Genomic DNA, 27445 nt, shown 5'->3' on the forward strand with positions numbered 1-27445 from the left:
CTCCAAAGGTGGACGAGAATGACCGAGCCAAGATCCTGTGGGACTTCCAGATACAGACGGACAGAATGGTAATGAACCAACCGGACATTGTGGTGGTGACAAAGAGCAGAGGAGCCGTCGTGGTCGACATAGCAATACCAAGACTTCAACATCGGGAAAAAGGAACACGAGAAACTAGAGAAACACCAGGGGCTCAGAGAAGAGCTGGAGAAAACCTGGAGGGTGAAGCATCAGTGGAGCCACTCGGGGCAGTGACCCCCAAACTGGAGGAGTGGCTCCAGCAGATCCCAGGAAATACACCAGACTCTCAGTCCAGAAAAAAGATACCCAGGCCGACGGTAGAGGACCCGAGCTTGGAGGAAAAAAGAGACCGCCCGGGGAGGATGAGGAAGAATTTATATATATATATTATACATATTCCCAGGCCTATTGTTTAATAAACAACAGTGAACCACAATATTCCTTGCTTTAGACGAGATAAACTCAAAATATGGTCCATATTTTTAGCCAGACTTTGTCAGAAAAGAAATGTCAGGAGTCTTTGCCTCTGAGGTGAATGGGAACTCTCCTGTACATGTTTCTAAGTGGAAAGAACCAAAGAATCCTGAGGGAAGCAACTGAGGCAAAGGCAAAACAGGCAAACTCCAGCCCTCACTGGGCCCTGGGACCAAATATCTGTTTTGAGATGTTTATTATGACAAATACCTAGAGCTGCTGTTATATTGAGGAGATTTGCACAGGGGGTTCTTGGTTATAAATGAGGGAGATAATAAAACAGTTATAACAGTACTGGCATTTTTCATATTCTGCTAAAACCTATAAAGTTAAAACTGCAATGCGCCATTGTGGTTCAAAGCAAAGGCTGTTGTTTACCAAATGCAGCTTTAATAAACGGTATACAGCTAACGCAAAATCTACACGTAACACTAGAACTGTCGACACTGCCCTTGAAATGTTTCGTTCGCACAAAGGCGTGTTTATCTGCATCAAGACTGAACTGAGCAGAAATCACTTCAGGTTTGTTTTGCTAAAGGCGGTGCTAGCTTTAGCATCAACTCTGCCCGACAGTTTACAAACAACGCGCTAACAACACCGAGACGAAATGCAAACCTATGGCTCACCATGAAAGGTTTGACCGTCCGTATGTGCGAAAGAATACTTTTCCTCGCTCCGTCTTTTATTAATACTGTGTTTTTACAAAAGAAAAGTTTTCATAGTGGCAGCTGCAAACAAGAAGCGCAACGTCTATTGGTCCATGAGCGAGTCAGTCAAGAAAACTGGCCAATCAGAGAGAAGAATGAAACCCGTGACCCTCCCATACAATAATAATATATTAATGAGAAAATAAAGAAATAAGTAATGTATCGTTTTGTCAGCATAAGCACAACTTTGTTTTATTTTATTTTTTAACCCGCTGACAGAAAGTGACATGGATACGTTTGTTAAGTGTGACGTCACGACGTCCGCTTCCGGGTACCAGTAGACAAATATGCGAGAAAAAACCAGTGGGGGGGTCCGCCCCCTTCAATCTGAAATGAGTACGTGCTAGTGGCAGGCCGTGATATTGCAGCCAGCAGCCCAAAAAGCCCTTTTTGTCATAGACACTCATGTAAAAGGAGCAGCCTGTAAAATGGTCCACAGGGCATCTGGAGTTTCAGACTGAGGCAAATATATTTCTTTAAAATTACTATTTTTAGGACATGGACTTTTTTTCTTCGTAAAAAAATTGTAAAGCATCAAAAATACATTTTTAAAAGTGTTCTAATGACGTGACGTCACCAGGGCCGCAGACGTGCGCGAGCGTGTGCGTGACGATTCATGAACGAGCAGAGTTCTCCCTCGTGTGATTTAGCGGCTGAAGTCTGAGCAAAACAAATGAACTGGACTAAAAACAAGGATAAACGCGAAATAACGAACATCTCAAGTAAGTTTAGCCAAAAACTAAATACGAAATGTATGATGAATATAGCATGTGTTTATAGCATTGGATTATGGTTAATAAGAAACAACTAGTCTACATGTTATTAAACTCATTTCTGAAAATTAAATAATGGCACTAATAACCTGTAACTGTTTTATTAATTAAAAAAATACTAGCAGCATTTAATGTACTTATGTACTTACACCATTATTTGTGTAAGTAGAATGAAACACAAAAAAATGCATGATTTCTGCATCTGTCCTGGATCCAGAACAGTACAGTACAGTACAGTACAGATAAATGCTATGTAAAAAACAATTTATCACATTTTACCAATGAAAATGTAATATAAAACACTTTTGCAGTGCTCATTCTTTGTATTTCAGCCAAACAATTCTAGTTGTGATGTTATACTAGCAAATACAGTGAAGTAACAACTCGATTTTTATCAATTCTATCACAATATCAAGACTTCCAGCACTTACGAAACTTCCCAGAAAAGTGACCGAGCGGAAGTTCATGAGCGCGGCTACGTACGTCCGAAGGGCCGCTAAGCGCCCGGTTGTTCCAAGAGCGGACTAAACTAGCTTTTTAAGCCCCGCACTTACAAACTAACCCCCAAAGTCATCGTAGCATGGCAGCTTATTCGCCTGAAATGGCCTTAAAAAAACATTTTGTGTTTAAAGAACGATGATATTAAGAGATTTGACTTTTTGCGTAATGGCGTCCGCTCCGCTCTGAAGCTTCGTCGGCAGCCGTGCGCGCTCACGCTGCTTTCACCCACTTGGGCCGTAGGGAGCATAGATACAGGTGACGCGTCATACGGGTACTTTGGGCCGCAATGGCGGACGAAACTGGTTTCATGCGCCACTGAGCACCCCTATGTAAAGAGATAGGAGCTGGGACAGCATGCCTTATCCAGTTTATAATAGATCCATGGAAAAAACGCATTAAAAAACATAAAACACTCTTCAAAATTTCTGAAACTCAACAGAGAGTGACTGAACCTACTTATTTCTCAGACTCATTAGCCAAAAAGGCCGCACCTACTGCTTAAAAAGTAATATTTATTAAAGTCACTACTTCCGGGGTTAGCGTAGCTGCTGCGCCGTTAGCATTTATCTCCGCTAAATATTTCTTTTATAGCAGTAGGTTCAGCATTTTTGGCTAGTGGGCCTGATAAATAAGTATGTTCAGTAACTCAAGCAGTTGACAGGAAGTGACATGGATAGAGGTAAAGTTCCATAGCAGTTTGATTCATTTCCCATTGACTTAACATGGTCAGCACGGCAACGATATAAAAAGTTGTCCTCTATCTATGTCACTTCCTGTCAGTGTCCAATAAGGAAGTGAAACTATAAACATCACAAAAATGTCTAATCCGTATGCATACCATTTCAAATTGATGCACTAAAAAGTATTACTCTCCAAGTGGCATTAATCAAAAGTGCTATGATGAGGCTAATGTTTAGTTTATTCAAGTAAAATGAACACACAGACATAGTCAAATAGATTTTAAAGGTCATTTTATTCTAATTTACTACAACAGCTCTGAGTACAATCAACAGAAAAAATATGCTTTAGTAGTCAAGAACACACAATGCTGTATACACCAAAACTACACAGAAAACAAAAACAATTATTCGAGGCCTAATGATTAAAAAAAAAAAAAAGTCTATATAAAAACAATATTTATAAAAACAAAAACTCGTCATCTTGGAGCAAAGCACATTGGGGGTGAGTATGAGGTAGATTGTTTATGGCGATCCCGTCAGACCTCAGAAGCTCAGCAGGAAGGGCCTGGTCTGTACTTGGATGGGAGAAGATAATCGGCCACTCGGGACGTTTTTGGTTGAGAAATGACCCTAAGGCCCAGCGTGATTTGGGAACTAAACCTGTGACACTGCGGAGAACAAATAATATAGAAGAAACAGATCAAGCATGAACACTAAAGTCCATGTAGAAATCCCACTTCTGAGAAATGACATGAGACTGAGATGAACATTTTTTCCTCCAAGTTTTTTAGACCCCAGTTCTAAAAGTTCAGGTCTTAGCTTTCAGTTAAGGCGTTCCTCTGGCCTATAGGCTGTAACCTGCTAGATTTGATATGAAGATCAGACAGAAAATGCACTTGATCGAGGGTCAAGAGGTTAAGACTCCTCGAGTTCTCCGTTTTTTAACCTCTTAACTCCCACCTGAACATGTTTTCTTCAAATTCTCCAAATCTAAAAGCTTCTACAAAACATGGAATAAAAAACGAGAAGAAAATGAGGATGTAAACACAACCAAAAAGCGACAAAAATGACAAAAACTCAACAAAAAAGTGACAAAAGAGCAACAAAAAAAGCGACAAAAATCCAGCAAAAAAAAAGACAAAAATACAGATAAAAAAAGCAAAAAAGTGACAAAAATCCAGCAGAAAAAAGTGACAAAAATCCAGCAAAAAAAGACAAAAATCCAGCAAAACATGACAAAAAACAGCAGAAAAACTGACAAAAATCCTGCAAAAAAAGTGACAAAAATCCAGCAAAAAAAGACATAAATCCAGCAAAAAAAGCAAAAAAATGACAAAAATCCAGATAAAAAAAAGCAAAAATCCAGAAAAAATCCAGCAGAAAAAACTGACAAAAATCCAGCAAAACATGACAAAAATCCAGCAAAAAAACTGACAAAAATCCAGCAAAAAAAGACATAAATCCAGCAAAAAAGCAAAAAAATGACAAAAATCCAGCAGAAAAAAGTGACAAAAAACAGCAGAAAAACGGACAAAAATCCAGCAAAAAAAGACAAAAATCCAGCAGGAAAAAAGTGACAAAAATCCAGCAAAAAAAGACATAAATCCAGCAAAAAAAGCAAAAAAATCCAGCAGAAAAAAAGTGACAAAAAACAGCAGAAAAACTGACAAAAATCCAGCAAAAAAAGACAAAAATCCAGCAAAACATGACAAAAAACAGCAGAAAAAAAGACAAAAATCCAGCAGAAAAAAGTGACAAAAATCCAGCAAAAAAACTGACAAAAATCCAGCAAAAAAAGCATAAAAATGACAAAAATCCAGCAGAAAAAAGTAACAAAAATCCAGCAAAAAAGTGACAAAAATCCAGCAAAAAAGTGACAAAAATCCAGAAAAATTCCAGAAAAAAGTGACAAAAATCCATCAGAAAAAAGTGACAAAAATCCAGCAAAAAAAGACAAAAATCCAGCAAAACATGACAAAAAACAGCAGAAAAACTGACAAAAATCCTGCAGAAAAAAGTGACAAAAATCCAGCAAAAAAAGACAAAAATCCAGCAGAAAAAAGTGACAAAAATCCAGCAAAAAAGTGACAAAAATCCAGCAAAAAGTGACAAAAATCCAGAAAAATTCCAGAAAAAAAGTGACAAAAATCCATCAGAAAAAAGTGACAAAAATCCAGAAAAAGAAGACTAGACAAGATTATTATTATTATTATTATTATTATTGTTATTGTTATTGTTATTGTTATTATTAGAAAGTAGTAAATATAAAGTACAATGGCAGGACGATTGGTCACAGTCAGCACCGACCGTCTCTGTCAGAGAGTGAGGTCGAGGTTACACAAAACTATAAGTTTCTTGAAATCAAAATAGCGACACAAACGAGGATGTAAACGCAACACAAAAGCATCAAAAAGTGACAGAAAAAAAACACTTAAGAGAAACAAAAAGGCAACAAAAATGTGACAAAAAATGATGAAAAAGTTTTTTTAAAAATCGCAACAAAAAGTGAGGAAAAAAATGCAACCTAAAAAAACACAAAAAAACCACAAAAGCGATGAATGTGCAACAAAAAAGTGACAAAAACTCAACAAAACGGTGGAAAAATTGGATGAAAAAGAAAGGGGAAAAAAGTGACAACAACGCAAGGGAAAAAATCAGTTTAGACCAGCTTTTCTTGGTCTTGGCTTTCAAATGAGGCGTTACACTAACCTATAGGCTGCAAGTTCCAGTGCAGAAGCTTTTAGATTCGGGTAAAGCCGCACTGGAGAAAATACACTGGGTTAAGGTGGGTCGCAGGAGGTTAGAGGGTAAAATACTCTTCTTCTGACCGTTTCCGCGGTTACGATTCAGAATGCTGTGATGTCATCTGATCGGAACCTATGAACAAAGAACCTTACCATATATGGCAAGTCATGTGACCTGTTTGTGGCGCCGTTGCTATGCCAACGTCAGTTCACAAGCACACACTGTTCGCACTTCATAACTTTGCCTCACAGTGCTGGCAAAAGCCACCTTAAAACGCGTTAAAAAGTGCTTCTGTCGGACTGAGAGGTCATTTCACACAAGGAAAGTCCCTTTGGCCTGGGGACAGTGTGATCGGACCACGCCATGGATCCAAACCGGCTCAGGAGACCGTTTGGTGGTGTGAACAGCGACGACGGTCCAGCCACGTCACTCATGGACGAGGTTTCAGAGAGACCAGTCTTGGCCAGTGAAGACAGCCCCATGTGTCAGGACAGCGGTTCTGCACAAATGGAGAGCCCTGATCTGGTACGGCCAAGCGATCCAGACAGGTCAGCCGAACATGAGTGTGAAAACTGCGCCAAAAACACTGCCATGCTGATATCAGAAATGCGTGTTCTGGAAGAGGCCCTTAAAGAAAGAAAAGCGAAGCCAACGACAAGGGTAACTCCGTTAACCACTGAATCAACGGAACATCACATGTTGGATCAAAATGAGGAAACCATAAAACAGCAGGCATGTAGGATCAGATTTTTGGAGGAAGCCAATCTGAAACTCCAGGAACAGCTCAGCGCCTCGACAGACAGGAATGAAGCACTACAGGCTGAATTAAAACAGGTCATGGAAGCAAAAAAGGCTGAAACAGAACCTGTTTTCCAGGAAGACAGTGGCGTTGCTTCGGATGAGTCCAGCAGTGATTCGGATCGGAGTTACACTGAAGCTGAATATGACGCTGCAGTAGAGGCTGCTGCAGAAGCAATCCGTTCTATAGTGGGAGCCACCGCGGAAGCTGAAGCTGAAGTAGAGAAGCAAAATGTGATTCAATCCATGCAAGCCAAACGTAAGACACAGGCTGAGAACATGATGGAAGAAAACGATCAACTGAAGCAAACAGTTCACAATCTGGAAGCGACCTTAAATGTGCAGGAAAGCGAAATCTCAGACCTGTCGGCAACGATTCAGAAACTCCATCAGATAAGAATGAGTCTCAAACGTCAAGTGAAAAAGCCTCGCAGCGTTGTCGAGGGACGCAGTGATGAGACGCGTAGTGCAAAGGATCGTTTCACTAAAGCAGATTTAAAGAGATCCAAGGAAGACGCCATTAAACCTCACGCCGATAAACTTGCTGCTGTGAAGCCAAACTTGAAGCCATCCATGCAAGCCAGGCTGTCGAAATGTGTTTCAGACCTTAAGTCTGAATGCAGCGTTTGGAAGACACAGGCTGCGAACATGATGGAAAAACATAATGGGCTGAAGGGAAGAGTAGTCTCACTGACCGCGACCTTATCCTCGAAGGAAAGCAAAATCTCAGAGCTGTCGAACAAGCTCTCCGAATCTGAAGAAAAAATCCAATCACTGGAAGCTTCTGTAAACAAGAATGAAATACAGATCAAGACTCTGTCACACGAACTGAGCAGGAAAAACTCTGAAAGTGCCGAACTCAAGAATGAACTTGAGGCCTTCATGTCTGTCGAAGCTGAGGTCGGTGAGCTCAAGGCCGAAAACGGTCAACTTAAAGCTCAAAACACTCAGCAGGACGAGGAGATTGTCCGCTTGAACAGCAGGATTTGTGAACTCTCTTCAGAGTTACAGAAGAACCAGGATGAGAGGATCGAGACATCAGAGCTCAGATCAGAAGAATCAGAGGAGGCCGGCTGTACATTTTGGGAGAAGTGTTGCACCACTACCAGGGTTGCAGTCAAAACAGCCGCTGTCTTTGGAGGAGTGGCTTTGGGCATCGGCCTGGGCCACATCGCGGGAGGGGGTCATCAGAGAAGCGGGATTCCCAATTACTTCTAAATCACATCCCAAAATGCTGCCGACACGGATTTTGCCTTTTAGGTGACCTGCTTTCAACCTTGGTGCACGAGGTGTGAACATGTCCCTGTAATCGACCGAGTGTCTGCTATTTGTTGATTAATTCCAGTTACATGAGAGTCTGTCTTGTGTAAATGGGTCAGAAGTGACTAGAGAGAGTCAAGACTGTTAGCAGCTGTGTAAGATCACTTTGCATCTCCCTGTACTTCATTGATAGCATGTATTAATGAAGTATTGGACGGCGGGAGTGCAGAAACACAGATGCAAACAGAGGGAAGTTTGGAGTGAAAGTCGAAGAGTGTAGCCAAAGACTACACTCTTCGAGAATGGAATGGGGTTCGTTGTCGGCATCTGTGATTCCAGTTATAGGAGAGTCTGTCTTTTGTAAATGGAAGAACTGTTGTCTGGACTGTTGGCATCTGTGTAAAATCACTTACGTACGGTACGTCATTGATAGCATGTATTAATGAAGTATTGGACAGTGGGAGTGGAAACACAGATGCAAACAGAGGGAAGTTTGGAGTGAACGTTGAAGAGTGTAGGTCTTGTTTAAAAGGTTAAGGGAGTTGAGAATTGAATGGATTTTGTTGTCGGCATCTGTGATTCCAGTTATAGGAGAGTCTGTCTTGTGTAAATGGGTCAGAAGTGACTAGAGAGAGTCAAGACTGTTAGCATCTGTGTAAGATCACTTTGCATCGGCCAGTACTTCATTGATAGCATGTATTAATGAAGTATTGGAGGGTGGGAGTGCAGAAACACAGATGCAAACAGAAGGAAGTTTGGAGTGAAAGTCGAAGAGTGTAGGTCTTGTTTAAAAGGTTAAGGGAGTTGAGAATGGAATGGACTTTGTTGTCGGCATCTGTGATTCCAGTTATAGGAGAGTCTGTCTTTTGTAAATGGAAGAACAGAGAGTAGCGAGTGTCTGGACTGTTAGCATCAGTGTAAAATCACTCGGTACGTCATTGATAGGATGTATTAATGAAGTACAAGACGGTGGGAGTGTGGAATGAAAGGACAGGAGGATGGATTTCTCGGCAGGCTTGTCTGTGGTGACGACAGAAACATTTTCGTCGTGCGTTTTTGTCATGTTTTCGTTGTGTTGTGTCGTGTTTTCATTGTGTCTTCATTGCGTCTCCGTCGTGCTTTTGTCGAGTTTCCGTCTCCTTTTTCTTCGCGTTTTCTTTGCATTTCCGTGGCATTTCCGTGGCATTTCCGACGCATTTTCGTCGCATTTCCGTCGCATTTCCGTCGTATTTCCGTCGTATTTCCGTTGCATTTCCGTCGTATTTCCGTCGCATTTCCGTCGTATTTCCGTCGTATTTCCGTCGTATTTCCGTCGCATATCCGTCGTATTTCCGTTGTGTTTCCGTCGCGTTTCCGTCGCGTTTCCGTCGCGTTTCCGTCGCGTTTCCGTCGCGTTTCCGTCGCGTTTCCGTCGCGTTTCCGTCGCGTTTCCGTCGCGTTTCCGTCGCGTTTCCGTCGCGTTTCCGTCGCATTTCCGTCGCATTTCCGTCGTATTTCCGTCGCATTTCCGTCGCATTTCCGTCGCATTTCCGTCGCATTTCCGTCGCATTTCCGTCGTATTTCCGTCGCATTTCCGTCGCATTTCCGTCGCGTTTTCGTCGTATTTCCGTCGCATTTCCGTCGTGTTTCCGTCGCATTTCCGTCCCATTTTCGTCTCGTTTCCCTCGCGTTACCGTCGCGTTACCGTCGCGTTACCGTCGCGTTACCGTCGTGTTTCCGTCTTCCCGTCGTGTTTTTGAAACTGAAAGCAGACTAAGAATAAAAGGAACAAAAACAGCATTCGTCCCCGGCTCGAGCGCACTGCTTATTGAGGACGGGTCAAATGAAGGGAACACATTCCTAACAGTTCTTAATAAAGCCTTAAAGCCGCCCAAAGCCAAGTCTCTTTGAATTATTTTTATTTTGGAGAAAGCGTTCGACCGCGTCCCTCGTGGTGCCCTGTGGGGGGTGCTCCGGGAGTATGGGGTCCGGGGCCCTCGTGGTGCCCTGTGGGGGGTGCTCCGGGAGTATGGGGTCCGGGGCCCTCGTGGTGCCTTGTGGAGGGTGCTCCGGGAGTATGGGGCCCTCGTGGTGCCCTGTGGGGGGTGTGCTCCGGGAGTATGGGGTCCGGGGCCCTCGTGGTGCCCTGTGGGGGGTGCTCCGGGAGTATGGGGTCCGGGGCCCTCGTGGTGCCCTGTGGGGGGTGCTCCAGGAGTATGGGGTCCGGGGCCCTCGTGGTGCCCTGTGGGGGGTGCTCCAGGAGTATGGGGTCCGGGGCCCTCGTGGTGCCCTGTGGGGGGTGCTCCAGGAGTATGGGGTCCGGGGCCCTCTGCTAAGGGCTGTCCGTTCCCTGTATGACCGGTGCGTGTGGGTCTCCTCAGGGCTGCCCTTTGTCACCGGTTCTGTTCATTACTTTTATGGACAGAATTTCTAGGCGCAGCCAGGGGCCGGAGGGTGTCCGCTTTGGGAGCCTCAGAGTCTATCTCTGCCAGGGCCGCCTTAACCACTGGGCTTGCATGGGCTGGAGCCCAGGGGCCCCAGGGACCCAGGCAGGGGCGGACTGGCCATATGTCCATTCTGGAAGAGCACAGAAGGGCCACTGGCTCTAGGGCCACCAGTTCCGCCTCAACTGAGCTTTACCCAAATTTAAAAGCTAAAAAGAAAAGCATCAAAATAGCGAGAAAAAGAGGATGAAAACAAAACAAAAATGTGCTGGAAAAGCAACAAAAAGGTGACACAAATGTGATGAAAAGGCAACAAAAACATGAGAAAAACACGGACAAAAAAAACTTAATAAAACATAAAATGACAGAAAAAATAATGAAAAAAAACAACAACAAAAATGTGACAAAAATGACGTGACAAAAAGTTTCCATCACTTTTGTAGGTCTTAGCTTTCAAATGAGGCATTACATTGTTCCTCTCCAGTCGAGAAGCTTTTACATTTGGGTAAAGCCCTGTATAAAAAAAATGTGAATCTAAAAGGAATTATTAGGAAGTATGGTGTGCCACAAGGTTAAATTTTGGGACCATTATTATTTATATTAATGATTTTGCTTCTGTTTCTATGACCACATTTCCTGTTCTTTTTGCTGATGATACCATTAAAAAAAATAATAATAAAAAAAAGTTGACCTGGGGAAAATACACTTGGTTAAGGCGGGTGGTTAGAGGTTAAAATATGTATTTGCGGAAGTGTCACAATTACGCTAACTTGGGCCAGGCTGGTCAGAGTCCAGGGCTGTTTTTCAGTCCCAGTCCGCCCCTGGACCCTACAATTGTTTTTATTTTATTTTTTTTAGCATCTTTTTTTCCCTCCACCTCTGTGAGTATAAGCGAGCATGAAACCAATAAAATTCATAAAATGGCTCTGATTACTTACATTAATGAGTAAGCTGAACGTGTAGTGGCAGGGGAGGACTGGGTCTGAAAAACAGCCCTGGACTCTGACCAGCCTGGCCCAAATAAACGTAATTGTGACACTTCCACAAATACATATGTTAACCTTTTAACCCCCGCCTTAACATTAACGAGTGCATTTTCCCCAGTTCGGCTTTTTATTATTATTATTTTGACTGGTCTCATCAGCAAAAAGAGCGGGAAAGGTGGTCGTAGAAACAGAAGCAAAATCATTCAGATAAATAATAAATAATAATGGTCCCACAATTGAACCTTGTGGTGCACCATACTCCACAGAATTCCTTTTAGATTCTTTTTTTTTAATACTGGGCTTTACCCAAATCTAAAAGCTTCTCGACTGGAGATCAACAATGTAACGCCTCATTTGAAAGCTAAGACCTACAAAAGTGATTTTTTTTTCTATCATTTTTTGTTGTGTTTTTCTCATGTTTTTGTTGACTTTTCATCCCCTTTTTCTCGCTATTTTGATGCTTTTCTTTTTAGCTTTTAGAGCAAAGTGCAGGGAACAAGGGTAACATAATGATCTCAATTCAGGCCCTGCCCCACTGTGTAAGAACCACTAACCACTAAGCCACTGTGAGACTGGGATTTAGGACTGTTACTAGTCTATGTACCCCACTTTTTAAAATGGTAAATGGCAAATGGTCCCATTCTCTCACCTCTGATTTAAAGCAGTACTAAGTAACTTTTTTACCTTCATAAATCCTTCCCGTAGTGCCTCTGGGGGTAATACAAGTGTTAGTGGGATGAGTCGAGGGTCTTTCATCTCCCCCTGGCCAGAAAACCACAACTGTAACTTGACTGCCACCGGGTCGGAGGCCCGAATACACACTAATGGACTCAAGAAGAAGAAGCTAACAGGCTAACGGGCAAAGCTAACTGCGGGCTAGCGCCACTAAGTATTTAAGTTTGAGTGAAAAAAATGATCTCCATTGTGTAATTGGATGAACAATATCCCTCTGTCCCTTTGTCTTTTCTGTCAGCGTAGTATTTACTCTCATGGACAATTAATAAGTTAAAGGGGGGGTATTATGCAAAATTGATTTTTTCAAGCTTTACCTCATGTTATTATGTCATTCCCTCATTAAAAACATGCCTGAAGTGTTGCCTTGGCACATTCACGTATTTTCGAGTAATCTGTAAAAACTCTGATGGCGGCCATTTTAGGGACAGGTTTGCCTGAGTCCTCCTAGGAACGCCCCCACCTCCTGGAGACGCCTCCGAGCTTTCGTCACCAGCCGAGTAACCAACCACTGCTCCTCAGCAGAACCCCCTCCCCACTGATGCCACAGACAGCGTGTGGAGGGGGCGTGTCGGAAAGGGTCAGAGGTTCTTAAAGAGACAGAGGCCTATTTCAAGACATTCACTGCAGCCATTTTGAGAGAGCAGTTTTATACAAGGCAGTTATTCTAATTTACTGCATTTACAGACCAACAGAAGGTTTGGTCATCATTGTAGTGTGATATAGACTGGTGCTGTGTGATTGAAAAAAGCAGAATACCCCCCTTTAAAAAAAAACGCAACTTGCTACGACACCTGCAGTTGCGCTTATCGCCTCTAGGGGCACGAGTTACTTAGTACTGCTTTAAAACTAACTGAAACCTGCACCTGACGGTTATTTCTGTCTTACTGAGAATTAGCCTGTGAGTCGCCCAATAGGTTTTAGACTGTGCACATTCAGAGAACCAGAGTTACTGTCAGTAACTGTGCCCATGAGAACCGTGTGGATTAAACTCCCCTTTGAGACAAAAAGGCCACGGAAAACGGCTTTACTCTCGTCTCTTCACCAAACTACTGTCCCGATTCTCTGCTAGAGACGATAAGAGGAGTTTAAGTGAGTGTGTGGCCGATGCCCCGAGTCCGCGCAGAGCCTCCTGGGTGTGTCCACGTTTCAGAGCGTGGTGTCCTGCACTGGTCAGCTCCTCCACCTCCTCCTGTGCAGCTCCCTCCGCTCCACAACAGTCTTTCACTATCTTCTGGGTGGAGTTTAGCATCTGTTTTATTCTCCAGTGAACGTTCATTAGTCAGAACAATTGAAGGCATGTGTAGCTTGGCTGTGAGTCTTGCCCAGATCTGTGAGTCTTGCCCAGATACCTCCTCCTTTGTCCCGTCTTTGTTTCCTGCAGCTCCTCTTGTAACGCCGCCACGGTGCTGCGGGTGTGGGGGGGGGCTCTTGGTGCCTCTTCAGTGTCTCAGAGGAAGAAATTTGTGGTGACCCAGGATCAACGTGTGGAAGGTTTTCACTGCTGACCTTTCAGAAAACCTACAAAACAATTAATCCTGGAGTACAATAGAGACTCTGTGATGGTACGTAAAGGCGCCATGCTGGTCACTACAGGGTCAAATATGCAGAAATATCTTTTTTTTTGCATAATTCACCTTTAAAGATTTACTTAGAGGCGCTAGTTACTGTTTTTTACTCAAGAGTAGATACTTCATTTTAATATTACAGAAGAAGAAGTAAAAAGTAGCCTACTGTATACCTGAAACTAAGCACTTTACAATACGGGCCGGTAAGTCCATGGTATTTACAATGGTACTTACTAGTAATCACGTCCAGTTAGCCATTAGACCATTGACCACACTGGCCATATGTCCGTTCTGGAAGAGCACAGAAGGGCCACTGGCTCTTGGGCCACCGGTCTGGCCTTTCCATTTTCTCCTCTTATCCCCCCCTAAACCGAGCTTTACCTAAATCTAAAAGCTTAAAAGAAAAGAATCAAAATAGCGACGAAAATGAGGATGAAAACGGAACAAAAATGTGCCGGGAAAGCAACAAAAACATGAGGAAAAAGAGACGAAAACACAACAAAGCAATGGAAAAAAGCGATGAAAAAAAGCAACAGAAAAGCCGCAAAGACACAATACGAAAGTGACACGAAAGTGACGAAAAAACACAACGAATACACGACAAAAATGTGGCGACAACGTGACAAAAAGTTTCAATCACTTTTGTAAGTCTTAGCTTTCAAATCAGGCATTACACTGTTGCTCTTCGGTCAAGAAGCTGTTAGTTTTGGGTAAAGCCGAACTGGAGAAAATGCACTCGCTTAAGGGTTAAGGCGAGACACTGCAGGTGAATAGGGAAAAAATGTACAGTATATTTACAGATATCAATTTGAAACTTTTGCTGTAGATCACTGGCATAAATGTGAGAAAAAAATACATGGCAAGTTTTCTGTCATTTTATCTTTTCATAAAAGAACAAGGTGTTTTATGCCTAAAAATGCCCCAAATTTCCCATCTGAATAATGGATTGAGCTACATTCAAATTTATTGTTTCATTTTATTGATAAATGAGTTGCCAAGACTTTTTCAGAGGGGATTTTGGATTTCTTGTTTTAAAATAAGCTGTTTTTTAGTGGAAAATTTTGTAAAAATGTAACTTTCGCCTTATTTTTTGACATTCAAAACTCAATAAATGGGGTTTAGGGATTAAATAATAAAAAATCCCTCTGAAAAAATCTTCCAAATATTGTTCAGTCCAAGGCTGGAAAATGTGAAGTCTTTAGGTCCGACTGACATAGTGTCGCCACAATGACAGAAAAATGTGTTTTGAGAAAAAGGCCCTTGAAATTGTGGTCTCCCATATAAGTCTATGGGGGAACATTGAATCAGAGCAATATTTAAACATGTTATTGTGAAGATTAGGCATATTTTTTGTTTCCGGGTGAAAGTTTACATGTTCAGAGACCAATTTGGCCCAAAACCTGAAACCATTGAGTTTTGCCTGTAGTGTCTCCCCTTAAATATGTATTTGTGGAAGTGTTTGGGCCAGGCTGGTCCAGAGTCCAGGGCCGTTTTTCAGTCCCAGTCCGCCCCTGATTGACTATAATATTAATCGAGTGTGACAAGTGCATGATTGTGAGAAACTGGGGCTAATACTCAAGGAAAATGCACACACAGACTCGGTAAAATCTTTTCTTGCAATTTTATTTACTACAACAGAAGTGAGTACAAGTTACAGAGAATATGCAACGGTTTAGTATAGAGAAGGACAGCAGTTTAACAAAGCCTATTCTAAAGTCTATTCTTTTTTTTTTTTCCCATTTACATTTAACAGCGACTCCAAAACTAAGGATCCTCGTCTTCTTAGAGCAAAGGTTCGCATGAGGTAGATCGTTTTGTCCCTGTAATGTCTACCGTGTTTGACCTCCTTTGTCCTCGGGGTTAAACCTCTCGGGGGGCAAAGGCTGGAGGGAGAGACGATAAATCAGCCACTCGGGACGTTTTGGGGTTTGAGGAATGACCGAAGAGACCTGTGTTTGTATCTATTCTTGAGCAAAATCGGAGTTTCATTTTTTACCGGACTTCTCGAGTTCGTGCCACTCCTTGAAGCAGTTCTTGACGGACTTCACGCACAGCGGGATCAAGCACTTTTGGCAGTAAATCGGCGTCGTTGTGTGACAAAGTTTACATGTTTTCCTGCCCGCGGTCGCGTTGCCGGGCACGTAATACACCGGCATGCAGAGGACGTCGGCGGCGGGGGCGGCGGCGGCGGCGCGGGCGTCCGGGTCGCAGCCCTTCGCAAATTTGTAGATTTCCTTACAAAGCATCACTCGGAAGTCCTTCTGCGTCAGGCCCTTCACCTGACCTTTACCTTTCATCACCTCTTTGTACAGGATGAAGCTGTTGACCACCGCCAGGTCCAGCAGGTGGTAGAAAAGGACCCGTTCCCAACACTTGACTCTCGTACACGGCATGCAAAAACTGAACTCGCAGTCGTTCCCCACCATGTGTCTGTTGAAATCGGCCACGGCGTCCGGGCAGGAGAACTGCTTGGAGATCCACCCCTCGCCCTCCTCCACCGGGCGCTTGATCACTTGCCCGGTGAACGCTTCGTGCACCGTGGAGCACATGGCCACCTCGCGAATGTCGATCCACTTGGCGAACATGAGTTTCCCCTTTCGGAGCCACCGGATGTCTCCTCTGGTGGGGGAGGCGGAGAAGTCGCTCCTGGCGTTTTGGGGAAACTCCGAGTGGTGTTTGCTTATGACCCCGCAGCAGCCGATGTTCTGGTCCAGGAGTTCCGTGAAGAGGCGCGGGCTGGAGAACAGGCTGTCCGTGTATAAGGTGTAGCCGCTGCCCAGCACAGAGACGGGCAGGAGGTTCCTGACCGCGGCCTGCCCCCTGGTGTCCAGAGCCTTCCCCGTGTCGATGTGCAGGTTCCACGTGTAGCCTGTCGACGAATCGGCCAGAGCGAACAGCCTGTAGCCACACTTCAGCTGCTTCTTCGCCGCCTTCCTCTCATACACGCAGATGTTACTGTGCGGCTGGAAATAGGCCTTGCAGGCGCCCACCAGCTCGCAGTAAAACGGCTGGATTTTGAACAGCTTGTCGTACTCCGGCGTCCCCTTCTTGGCTTCGTTCTCGTCGTCTTCCTCCGGGTCGCACAGGCTCAGCGTTGTTCGGATTAACTCAAAGTTGTTTCTTGATATCGCGTCGCCGGGAAACTGGAAACCGAAGGGCCAGCCTTTCCTCCAGTAGTCTATGTGGTCGTGCAGTTTGACCACGCTCGTGTGCACGACCGCGATGAGGAACATGTACAGATCTTGAACGGTGATTTCAGTCCACTTTTTCCTGAGGCCGGTTTCTCTTTGGCGAGCTCCGTTTTTGTTTGTGTTTTCGACCACCTTGCTGATGACGGAGGCGCTGCAGAAGAGATGGAACACGGACAGGGGAGTCCAGGAGGCCGACGTGTCCAGGGCAGGTCCAGCGGGCCTAGATGTACAATAACAACATTATAAATGACATAAACACGATGTATAAAACATGTAGTTCTGCTCCACCTCTACACACTATAAACTAATCCACTTGTAACATTGTATGACTGTGAAAAGGCCCATCGAGAGTCTGACAACCTGTCCACTCTCTGAAGGACAGAGAAACCGAAGATAAGACTTCACTTATTGCTGCTATTCAAGCTTTAAATCAGGGGTGCCCAAACTTTTTGTCTCCGAGGGACAAAATGAAAAAGTGCCTGTGAGTCGCGGGCCAAACACGGCGATGTCAAGCACGAAAAACACACAACTGCTAATTATAAAGTTACTTTATTTACTTTTAATGTTTTCGACAGCCTACACTTGGATTTGTTTCTATCTATGCAAAGAACATGCTGTTTTAAAACAAATGGTAACTATGGCAAAGGCCTAGTTTTAGTAGAACAAAATCAACCATTGTAGCAATTTAGTGCAAAAAAAACCCCACCTGTATCTACAGCACCTGCAGTAACTTTACTTCATTCGTTCACTCAAAGAAATGCCACATTAGATTAATTTGAAAGTATCAGTTCAGCATCAATTCTTTTATAAGTCAATTTTTAAAGGTATAGCGGAGGATGTTCTATTTCCGGGTGGATCATCAAGACGATTGGTCCTAATTGTCAGTCATTCTGGTGACATGCCTACGTAAGGCTGTCGTGCGCGCTCGCCCCTTGTTAATTTCTGCGCATGCGTCACTTTCAAGCCTATGTGAGTTACGCTGTTAGACATTCATTGCTGCTGCAGAACGCACCGTGTCGTTTGAAAATGGCAGAGGGGCAAGAGAAAAAGTGTCTTCGAAGTGTAAGAGAAGAAGAGAGAAACAAGACCAGAGTGTTTTGGGGAGATTCTTCCTCCTCGGAGGCAGGTAGAGCGTTGCGCATACGCATTTTTTTTTCAAAGTGGAGAGGGCGGTTCTTTCCTAAAATTCGGGAAAATCCTCCTGTATACCTTTAACATATACTGTTGTTGATGTAACAACCTTTGCAATAAAAAAAATTTAAAAACTGTGAAAGTTGCTGCTACAACGCTCTGTAATTGATAAACACCAAGACACCTCAACAGTGTTTCCTTAACTTTGTGAAAGGAGTGAAACAGCGCCCCCAATTTGACGCTGGTGGGCAAAAGGTGTACTGCATCCATATTTACCTTTGAAAATGAATGGAAGAGAGTTAGTATTAACCACACGCTGTGCAAAAGTAGGTCACTCTCTGGCGGGCCATACTTGGGCACCCCTGCTTTAAACAGTTCTTTATCATCAGTGAAGAATAGTGTATGATGTTTATGAAGCATCCAGAATAAAATTTCATACACAAATTCATTTTGCAGCTTATTCTTTGACAAGACGGCCACAACAGTCTCTTATTAGTGGGAAACCCTGCCATTAGTCGTATTGTTTCAGAACGTGGACTCCTAAAAATCACAAGGATTCCACTTTCCTCAGTCGTGTAATACATAATGTGTAGAACTGATCCCACGTACACACAGGGGCCGCGTTATGAGATCAATAACATGTCGAAATGAGCCAGTTATCGCAGTTACTGTCAGTGCAGGCTGGTCTCAGTCATCAGTATGAATCCGTGCTGTTCGTACCTGGCTGGATTGAACCTCAGGGGTTCAGGTTTGACGTCTGGTGCAGATCTGAATTTCCAGCTCAGCTCCGCGCCCGCAGAGTCTCGGTTCATATATGCAATAGGTGGCATACGCAGCTGATCTCCCTCTGCGCTGCACTTCTTCAGGAGCTCAAAAAGACTGACAGAGAAAACACAGTAAGGTTGTATATTCCTATGCAGGGCTGCGCAACAAAAACACAAAAACGCAAATCCCCCCGAAAACAAAGAGAAGCTTAGAGTAGGGCTGTGCAATTAATCGAAATTCGATTACGATTTCGATTACAACAGTAAACGATTACAAAATTAGCATAATCGCAAAAAATCGATTATAATTTTTTTTTTCAATTTTTTTTTTCTAATTTTTAATTTTGGGATTTTTGTCTTTTTTTCTGCTGGATTTTTGTCATTTTTTTTGATGGATTTTTCGTATTTTTTCTGCTGGATTTTTGTCTTTTTTTTTGCTGGATTTTTGTCATTTTTTTGCTGGATTTTTGTCATTTTTTTGATGGAATTTTTGTCTTTTTTTGATGGATTTTTGTCTTTTTTTAATGGATTTTTGTCATTTTTTTTGATGGATTTTTGTCTTTTTTTGATGGATTTTTGTCTTTTTTTAATGGATTTTTGTCATTTTTTTTGATGGATTTTTGTCTTTTTCTGCTGGATTTTTGTCTTTTTTTTTGCTGGATTTTTGTCTTTTTTTAATGGATTTTTGTCATTTTTTTGCTGGATTTTTTTCCTTTTTTGCTGGATTTTTGTCTTTTTCTGCTGGATTTTTGTAATTTTTTTGATGGAATTTGTGTCTTTTTTTGCTGGATTTTTGTCTTTTTTTTGCTGTATTTTTGTCTTTTTTTGCTGTATTTTTGTCTTTTTCTGCTGGATTTTTTTCACTTTTGCTGGATTTTTGTCACTTTTTTTGATGGATTTTTTAAAGGCAACAAATAATCGTTTGAATAATCGTGATTTCAATTATGACAAAAATAATCGTGATTATTATTTTTTCAATAATCGAGCAGCCCTAGCTTAAAGTGCTAAAGCTCAAAAACGCCACCCGCTGCCATATTAAAAATGAATAAAAACCACAAAAGCAACTACAAATCTAATCTGCCTATCTCACGTCTTAAAGTATATCGATACTTTGAAGTACTTTGGCTTAAATGCTAACGAATGATTAGCGATTGTGATTACATCATTACTTTAGACCTGGAAGTTAAAGAGTTCTGGCGACTTTAATAATGTCATTTCAAATTTTGAGATATTTATCAGTTTTTAGCCGACTTTTAGCTTCTTAACCCAGGCCTTAACCGAGCGCATTTACTCCAGCTCAGCTTTGCCCAAATCTAAAAGCTTCTGGACTAGAGCTTGGAGCCTAAGGGTCAGTGTAACGCCTCATTTGAAAGCTAAGACCTTTTGTTGCGTTGCCGTCGCGTTTGTCACATTTTTTTGTCACTCTTTTGTCGTTTGTCACTTATTGGTCGCATTTCCATCACTTTTCTGACAGGTTTTCATCACTTTTTTGTCATGTTTGTGTCACTTTTGTTGTTTTCGTCACTTTTTGCCGCATTTTTGGCACTTTATATCACTTTTCTGTCTGGTTATTGTCACTTTTTTGGTTGCGTTTGTGTCACCTTTTCATCACTTTTTGTCATGTTTGTCACTTTTTTGTCGTGTTTCTGTCACTTTTGTTGTTTTTGTCACTTTCTGTTTCATTTTCATCAATTTTTCTGTCATGTTTGTGTCACTTTCTTTGTGTTTTTGTCACTTTTTTGTCACGTTTTCATAACTTTTTCTCATGTTTCTGTCACTTTTGTTGTTTTCGTCACTTTTTGTCACATTTTTGGCACTTTGTATCACTTTTCTGTCTGGTTTTCGTCACTTTTGTTGCATGTTTGTCACATTTGCATCACTTTTTTCTCATGTTTCTGTCACTTTTGTTGTTTTTGTCACTTTTTGTCACATTTTCGGTACTTTGTACCACTTTTCTGTCTGGTTTTCGTCACTTTTGTTGCGTTTGTGTCACTTTTGTTGTTTTCGTCACTTTCTGTTGCATTTTCGTCACCTATCTGTCATGTTTGTGTCACTTTTCTTGTGTTTTTGTCACTTTTTTGTTGCGTTTGTGTCATGTTTTCATCACTTTTTGTCGTGTTTGTGTCACTTTTGTTGTTTTCGTCACTTTTTGTCGCATTTTCGGCACTTTGTATCACTTTTCTGTCTGGTTTTCGTCACTTTTTTTGTTGCGTTTTTGTCACATTTGCATCACTTTTTTGTCGTGTTTCTGTCACTTTTGTTGTTTTCGTCACTTTGTTTCATTTGTCACTTTTCTGTCTGGTTTGTCACTTTTTTGTTGCTTTTGTGTCACGTTTTCATCACTTTTCTGTCGTGTTTTTGTCACTTTTTTGTCAGGTTTTCATCACTTTCCTGCCGTGCTTGTGTTCCGCTTACATCACTTTATCGTTGCGTTCATTTTCGTCACTTTTTTGTCGTGTTTGTGTCTTTTTTGTTGTTTTCGTCACTTTTTGTCGCATTTTCGGCACTTTGTATCACTTTTCTGTCAGCTTTTCGCTACTTTTTTCTGTTGCGTTTGCGTCACGGGGGTTACGTGGCTAAAATCTCCCAGTACGGCGCTGACTGTCCCGCGTTGCCATGGAGATAAGCCGCAGTTGAATAAACCGATTACTACAACTACGTCTAATCACACACGGTCTTTTTTTTTTTTTTTGGTTATACTGCGAAATATAGCTCGGCTTTTTACCCTTCTGGATCCCCCGGGTCGCTGAAGCTGTCGCTGAAGCCGTCCCCAGACTCGTCCTCGTCGGGGAACTCTTTATCTTCACCCTCTTCTGCATCATAATACTCTTCTTCTTGCACTACCACCTCTTCATCCGCCTCTTCTTTAATCTTCCTCGTCCCCACCTCCCGTTCCGCGGTCGACCCTCCATTGTTGTTTCTTGTTGTCGTTTCGCCTCCTCTCTCCCCCGTCTGCACGAGCCCCGGGTTTCCGTCGGTGCGTCGCTTTTTGGGCGCCGTGCAGCCCCGCCATTCTCCGCCCGCTACGTTAATCCCGCTCTCCCCGGTCTGCGGGGTCGTACGTGGGCCCGACATGGTGCGAAAAGACAGACAGAAAATATGCAGAGGCGCTGCGAGGCAGAACAATAACGTGACCTGTTTTTTCCCTCGTTTTTCTCTTCTGTTTCCGGTTGGCTGTTCCCCGCTGCCGCCCCCTGCTGACGAGAAAGCGGGTTACACCATGGGACCATAATGCTGCTTCCAGTGCTTGGTTTATAAATATGTAGTTTCGGGAACAACCACTTCCTTTAACCTGTTACTGAACCGAATATGTTTTCTCCAGTTCGGCTTTACCCGAATCCAAGGGCGTAGCTTTGGGGTCAATATTGGTGGGGACACTTAGATTATTTTTCCAGATTTTTTCCCTATTTTTCCAATTTTCTAGGCTTATTTTTGCCAATTTCCCCCCCCTCTTTTATGCTCATTTCTTATTAGTAATATTTTCCCTATTTCCCCCCAATTTTTTCAAAGTTTTTCCAATTTCCAAACTGTGGAATATGACAGTATCAGATGTTTGTCGTTTTTGTTGTCACGAGTCCGAATCCACCCTGCATTTGTTTTGGTATCGTCATATTGTGTCTTTGTTTTGGGTAGAAGTTGAACAAATGTGTTTAAGGATTGGTTTGTTTATGAAGCTTGATGTGGTTTCTGTTAATTTGAGTGTACATATAAATGAAGGTGTGTGTTGCCGAGCCCGACCTGGACATGATCTGGACTGGACCTGGTTTTAAGAACGCTTTAGACCTGGTCTGGTGAAGATAATGTCCTATATTTCTTGAAAAAAAATAATAAATAAAACTAGACAAAAAGACCTGTAAGTGTATCTTGTGCTTTTATGTTGAGTGAATAATAAAAAAAAAATTAAAAATGAAGTTTTTCCAATTTTTCCCATTTAAAAAAAACCCAACATGTTTCCCATTGTTTTCCTCAATTTATTACAATTTTTTTGTTTGTGTTTTTCTTTATGTTTTCCCAATTTTTTCTTAATTTATTTAAATTTTCTCCAAACATTGTTTCCTTGTTTTTTCCTAAATTTTCTCCAATTTCCCCCCCAAATCATTTCCCATTATTAACAAATATCTTGACATTGGAGATGAACCCGATATTGTAAATTTGCAGATCTTCCAAACATTATTGTCCTGTTTCCTGGTTCTAGTGTAGGGCAGGTGTCCGTTTTGGGCCTGTTCTCTCAACAATATCAGATTTTCTGATTTGAGTCTTACACATTTCTTCTTCTCAAACACTGAAGAGGCACCAAGAGCCCCCACACCTGCAGCACAGTGGAGGCGTCACAAGAGGAGCTACAGGAAACAAGGAAGGGACAAACAAGGAGGTGTCCGGGCGAGACTCACAGCTCAGCCACACATGCCTCCAATTGTTCAGGCTAATGGACGTTCACTGGAGAATAAAACAGATGAACGGCTAAGCTGTTCCCAGGAGATAGTGAAAGACTGTTGTGGAGCGGAGGGAGCTGCGCAGCAGGAAGAGGAAGGAGGAGGTGGAGCTGACCAGTCGAAGTGTGACACTGGCTGTTTCTCAATTGCGAGGATACGTCCTCCGTTTGGCCACTTCGTTGACGTCCTCGGTGGCGGCTCCTCCAAAACGGAGCGGAGTGTCCTCTCTCCGCCGCCTTTGAGCTCAAATGGAACGGCCTCCGGAGCGGCTGCGTCAGGTCACGTGTCAATCTATGCTCATTAAAACAACTGTTTTATGAATAACAGAGGCCAGGAAACTGTTTATGTGGAACAAAACTTTTTTAAAGTGAGTTCAAACTAATAAAGTTTTGCGAGAAAAGAAAAAAGAAACTATGCTGCAGTGCATCATGGGTAATTTGAGCTCTCCGAGGCAGCGGAGGATCCACAGCTGTGTCCTTCGTAAATGAGCCAAACGGAGGAGTCGAGCTGCGAGGGGGCGAGTGGTCCAGGTGAAATGGAACCACTTGGCGGCGCCGTGATGACGCGAATGACGTCCGAAGTGGTCGAGACGCCGAGGATCCTGGCAATTGGGAAACAGCCAATATATCGATTTCCCGATATATCGCAATATTTTGCGGGACAATACCAATACTTTTTATTCCAATATCGCTACTTTTGATGACACCATGTATATTAATGAGGCAGCAGTTCTCCAGTAGAGGCTAACAGTGATCAAGAATTCAGTCAGGACAGCAGGGGGCAGCACTACTGCTTTAAGCATTTGGACCGAACACTGACTAAATTACTTTAAATCAGACCTGGGCAAAATACGGCCCCCGGGCCACATCCGGCCCGCAAGAGGATTCAGTCCAGCCCACAACTTGTAGAGCATAAATTTATAAGTATGTCCAAAACAAAAGTAAGTCTCTCGCCCATTCCTGTGCGGAGGTAGGATTTTTTTAAATTACCTTAATGCTCACTCCAGCCACTAGTGGGCAGATTAAAAAGAAGAAAGAATAAAAGGAAATGATTCCACAGGTGTCCAGCAGAGGGCACTGACAGGGCAGCTGTGGCTACAATAGTAGCTTACTACCACAGAGTGCATGAATATTGACCACAATGTGGCAGAGACTTGTGACACAGGCTTGGAAAGTGCAGTAAGTGTGAGCCGTTTTTATGAGGCCACAGTCCTCTCAGGCTCATTATTATTCATTTATTGAAAAAAAAAACTCCTCGATGTATTTTCCCAATCAAAACATTTGTTTATTTTGGAGCATTTGTTTATGGACCCGGCGATTCACTCCCCATATATTATACTTATATCCCGAAACAAGTTTGAGTTATTGTTGGTGCGGCTCCGACTCAGTTCAGGCGTCTCATGTGGCCCCTTATGAAAATGAATTGCCCACCCCTGCTTTAAATGATAGTTTTTATAATTATAAAGAAGATACATTTGGAGTTTATTTTTTACTTTTTAAATAGTGGAGGACTGTGGTTTCTTGTGTATTTAGTTGTAAATGAAGTCACTGTCAGATCTTTGAGCATTTTCAGTGAATAAGTCTGGGATCCTTTATAAAAGTGGTTAAAAGTAGCAGGTCTTTTTTATTTTTATCGTGATGTATCATAGATGATTTTTCTGCAATGTATCGATTATTGCATGTATCGCGTATAGCATCGAATCGTGAGCTACCCAGAGGTCCCCACCCCTACTGACCAGTGCAGGACACCACGCTCTGAAACAGGGACAAACCCAGGAAACATGAAAAAATACACTCAGGCTCCATTTCGATTACACGTCACTCTTTTAATTGTAAAATGCATACAAGTGGTCATGGCCAAAACCGCAGTTAATTTTTTACAGGCAATCTCTAATATAACAGAGTACAGTATTTACACGACGTAGTTGTAGAAAGAGGTTTCTGAAGCTGCCTCGTTTTTGCTATACATGTTATTGTTTCGTTTTCGTCGTCAGGTTTTCTTCCGTAACGAACCCTTGGCAGATAAAAGTATTTACATTTTGTGCTTCTCGAAAACTGGCAAGACGTCCCCACACGCATTCAGTCCATTCATGCGGCTCCGCGATATGTACATCGAGTTTAAAATACGCTACGACGACTGAATCAGGCCCGAGACATCACGACCGCGGAGTCAGAGCCGGGTCTGGGGGTCCGTCGCGTGGTCGTAATGTTCTGGCTGACGGATGCTCTTCAGTAAATAGGTTGTACAAAGTGAAAGGGCGTCTCTGAGATCTGTGGACAGTGGGGCTGAACTGCTGAACTGTGGATTTGTACAAAACATTTGAACTGAACGGTCGGATAAAAGTAATTTCTAAGGCAAAGACAAAAGGTATTTGCACTCGCCCTTCACCCAGGGATCTCTGGTTTAAACGTACATTTAATGAAGCTTAAGAAGCAAGGCCGTGGGAACCCAGGGTGCTGAGGGCGCTGCAGAACCCCCTGGTGGATCGTCTGTGCATTACAGGCAACCTCTTAACTCCCGCCTGAACCGAGAGGAGCTTTTTCCTCACGTCATCAGATTTTTTTTCCATCATTTTTTTGTTGGGTGTTCAACTCATTTTTGTAACTTTTTGGTCATTTTTTATCACATTTTTGTCTTTTTTCCCCCACATTTTTGTCATTTTTTCGTACATTTTTGATCAAATTGTTTTCATTTTTCTGTCACATTTTGGTCATTTTTTCGTCCAATTTTTATCTAATTTTTGTAATTTTTTCGTCAATTTTTTCTTCAGTTTTTTATCAAATTTTGTCATTTTTCGTCCAATTTGTATCAATTTTTGGTCATTTTTCTGTCACATTTTTGTCATTTTTTTATCAAATTTTTATCAAATTTTTGTCATTTTTTTGTCACATTTTTGTCATTTTCGTCCAATTTTTATCTAATTTTTGTAATTTTTTCGTCAATTTTTTCTTCAGTTTTTTATCAAATTTTGTCATTTTTCGTCCAATTTGTATCAATTTTTGGTCATTTTTCTGTCACATTTTTGTCATTTTTTTATCAAATTTTTATCAAATTTTTGTCATTTTTTTGTCACATTTTTGTCATTTTCGTCCAATTTTTATCAATTTTTTGTCATTTTTTCGTCAATTTTTTCTTCAGTTTTTTATCAAATTTTGTCATTTTTCGTCCAATTTTTATCAATTTTTGGTCATTTTTCTGTCACATTTTTGTCATTTTTTTTATCCAATTTTTGTCATTTTTTTGTCACATTTTTGTCATTTTTTTATCAAATTTTTATCAAATTTTTGTCATTTTTTTGTCACATTTTTGTCATTTTCGTCCAATTTTTATCAAATTTTTGTCATTTTTTCGTCAATTTTTTCTTCCGTTTTTTATCAAATTTTGTCATTTTTCATCCAATTTTTATCAATTTTTTGTCATTTTTTTGTCACATTTTTGTCATTTTCGTCCAATTTTTATCAATTTTTTGTCATTTTTTTGGTCAATTTTTTCTTCGTTTTTTTATCAAATTCTGTCATTTTTTGTCACATTTTTCCCACTTTTTCATAAATTTTTTGTCAATTTTTTGTCACATTTCCATCATTGTTTTCATCTCAGTTTTGTTGCTATTTTCACAGCTTTTTTCCAGAAGCTTTTGGATTGGGGTAAAGCCAAACTGGAGAAAATGTGCTCGGTTCAGGTGGGAGTTAAGAGGTTAAATAAATAGGAAATAAGCAAAGAAATAGCGTTTTGGGGGGCAATCTTGTCTCTCAGCACCCCCTCGCCAAAATATCTTCCCACGGCCCTGTTAGGAAATCCAGCCTGGCCAGTCAAAACCCCCTCCCTTCTGAACTCTGGGAACGGGGAAACTCCTCCAGAAGAGGGCGCTGGAGGAGTTTCACATGTGGTTGAAAGTGTTGTTGTTCTAATGTGGGTAAAGATTATGTTGTTTGACTAAAGTCTCTTCCTTCACTCGTCATTTTAACAGTTCACGCATTTAAACGGATCAAATATAAAAATCGCAATGAGGTTTTTTTGTCAAAATTGTGCAGCCCTAAAAAAAAACCTAACAAAACAAACACATTGAGGCTGTTTTGGGATTTAGCTGCAGAGTCAACAATCCAGAGCATTTTTCATGATATTTGTAGCACCACAGCGTATTCTATGTTATAGATATGGACACATGCTGTAACATAGGTATGTTTACGTGCCTCGGTTTCTGAGAAATCTAAGCTAAACAGAGGCAAGTTTTGATGAAAATCACAGATATTTTTCTAGA

At 42.0% G+C, this 27445-nt stretch overlaps 2 protein-coding genes across 3 annotated transcripts in view; both read right to left on the reverse strand.

Moving 5' to 3' along the window:
• LOC306976505 (aldehyde dehydrogenase family 3 member A2-like) overlaps positions 1-1256 on the reverse strand; it is a 41273-nt gene extending 40017 nt beyond the window's left edge. For both annotated transcript variants that reach the window (XM_079574442.1, XM_079574443.1), the window contains exon 1: positions 1122-1256. In XM_079574442.1, coding sequence (XP_079430568.1) covers positions 1122-1124 — 3 coding nt within the window. In that variant the 5' untranslated portion in view covers positions 1125-1256. The remainder of the gene's footprint in view (positions 1-1121) is intronic.
• Positions 1257-15649: 14393 nt separating this feature from the next.
• LOC306979410 (piggyBac transposable element-derived protein 4-like) lies at positions 15650-21829 on the reverse strand (the record flags this gene model as incomplete). The annotated part of the gene is made up of 3 exons (XM_079578338.1): positions 15650-17079; positions 18711-18869; positions 21480-21829. 3 exons carry the CDS (start codon positions 21827-21829, stop codon positions 15654-15656), a joined length of 1935 nt encoding a protein of 644 aa, XP_079434464.1. The 3' UTR covers positions 15650-15653.
• Between the last annotated feature and the right edge of the window lie 5616 nt (positions 21830-27445).

Source organism: Gobius niger (assembly GCF_951799975.1).
Source record: "Gobius niger genome assembly, chromosome: 1".
Taxonomy (NCBI): Eukaryota; Metazoa; Chordata; class Actinopteri; order Gobiiformes; family Gobiidae; genus Gobius; species Gobius niger.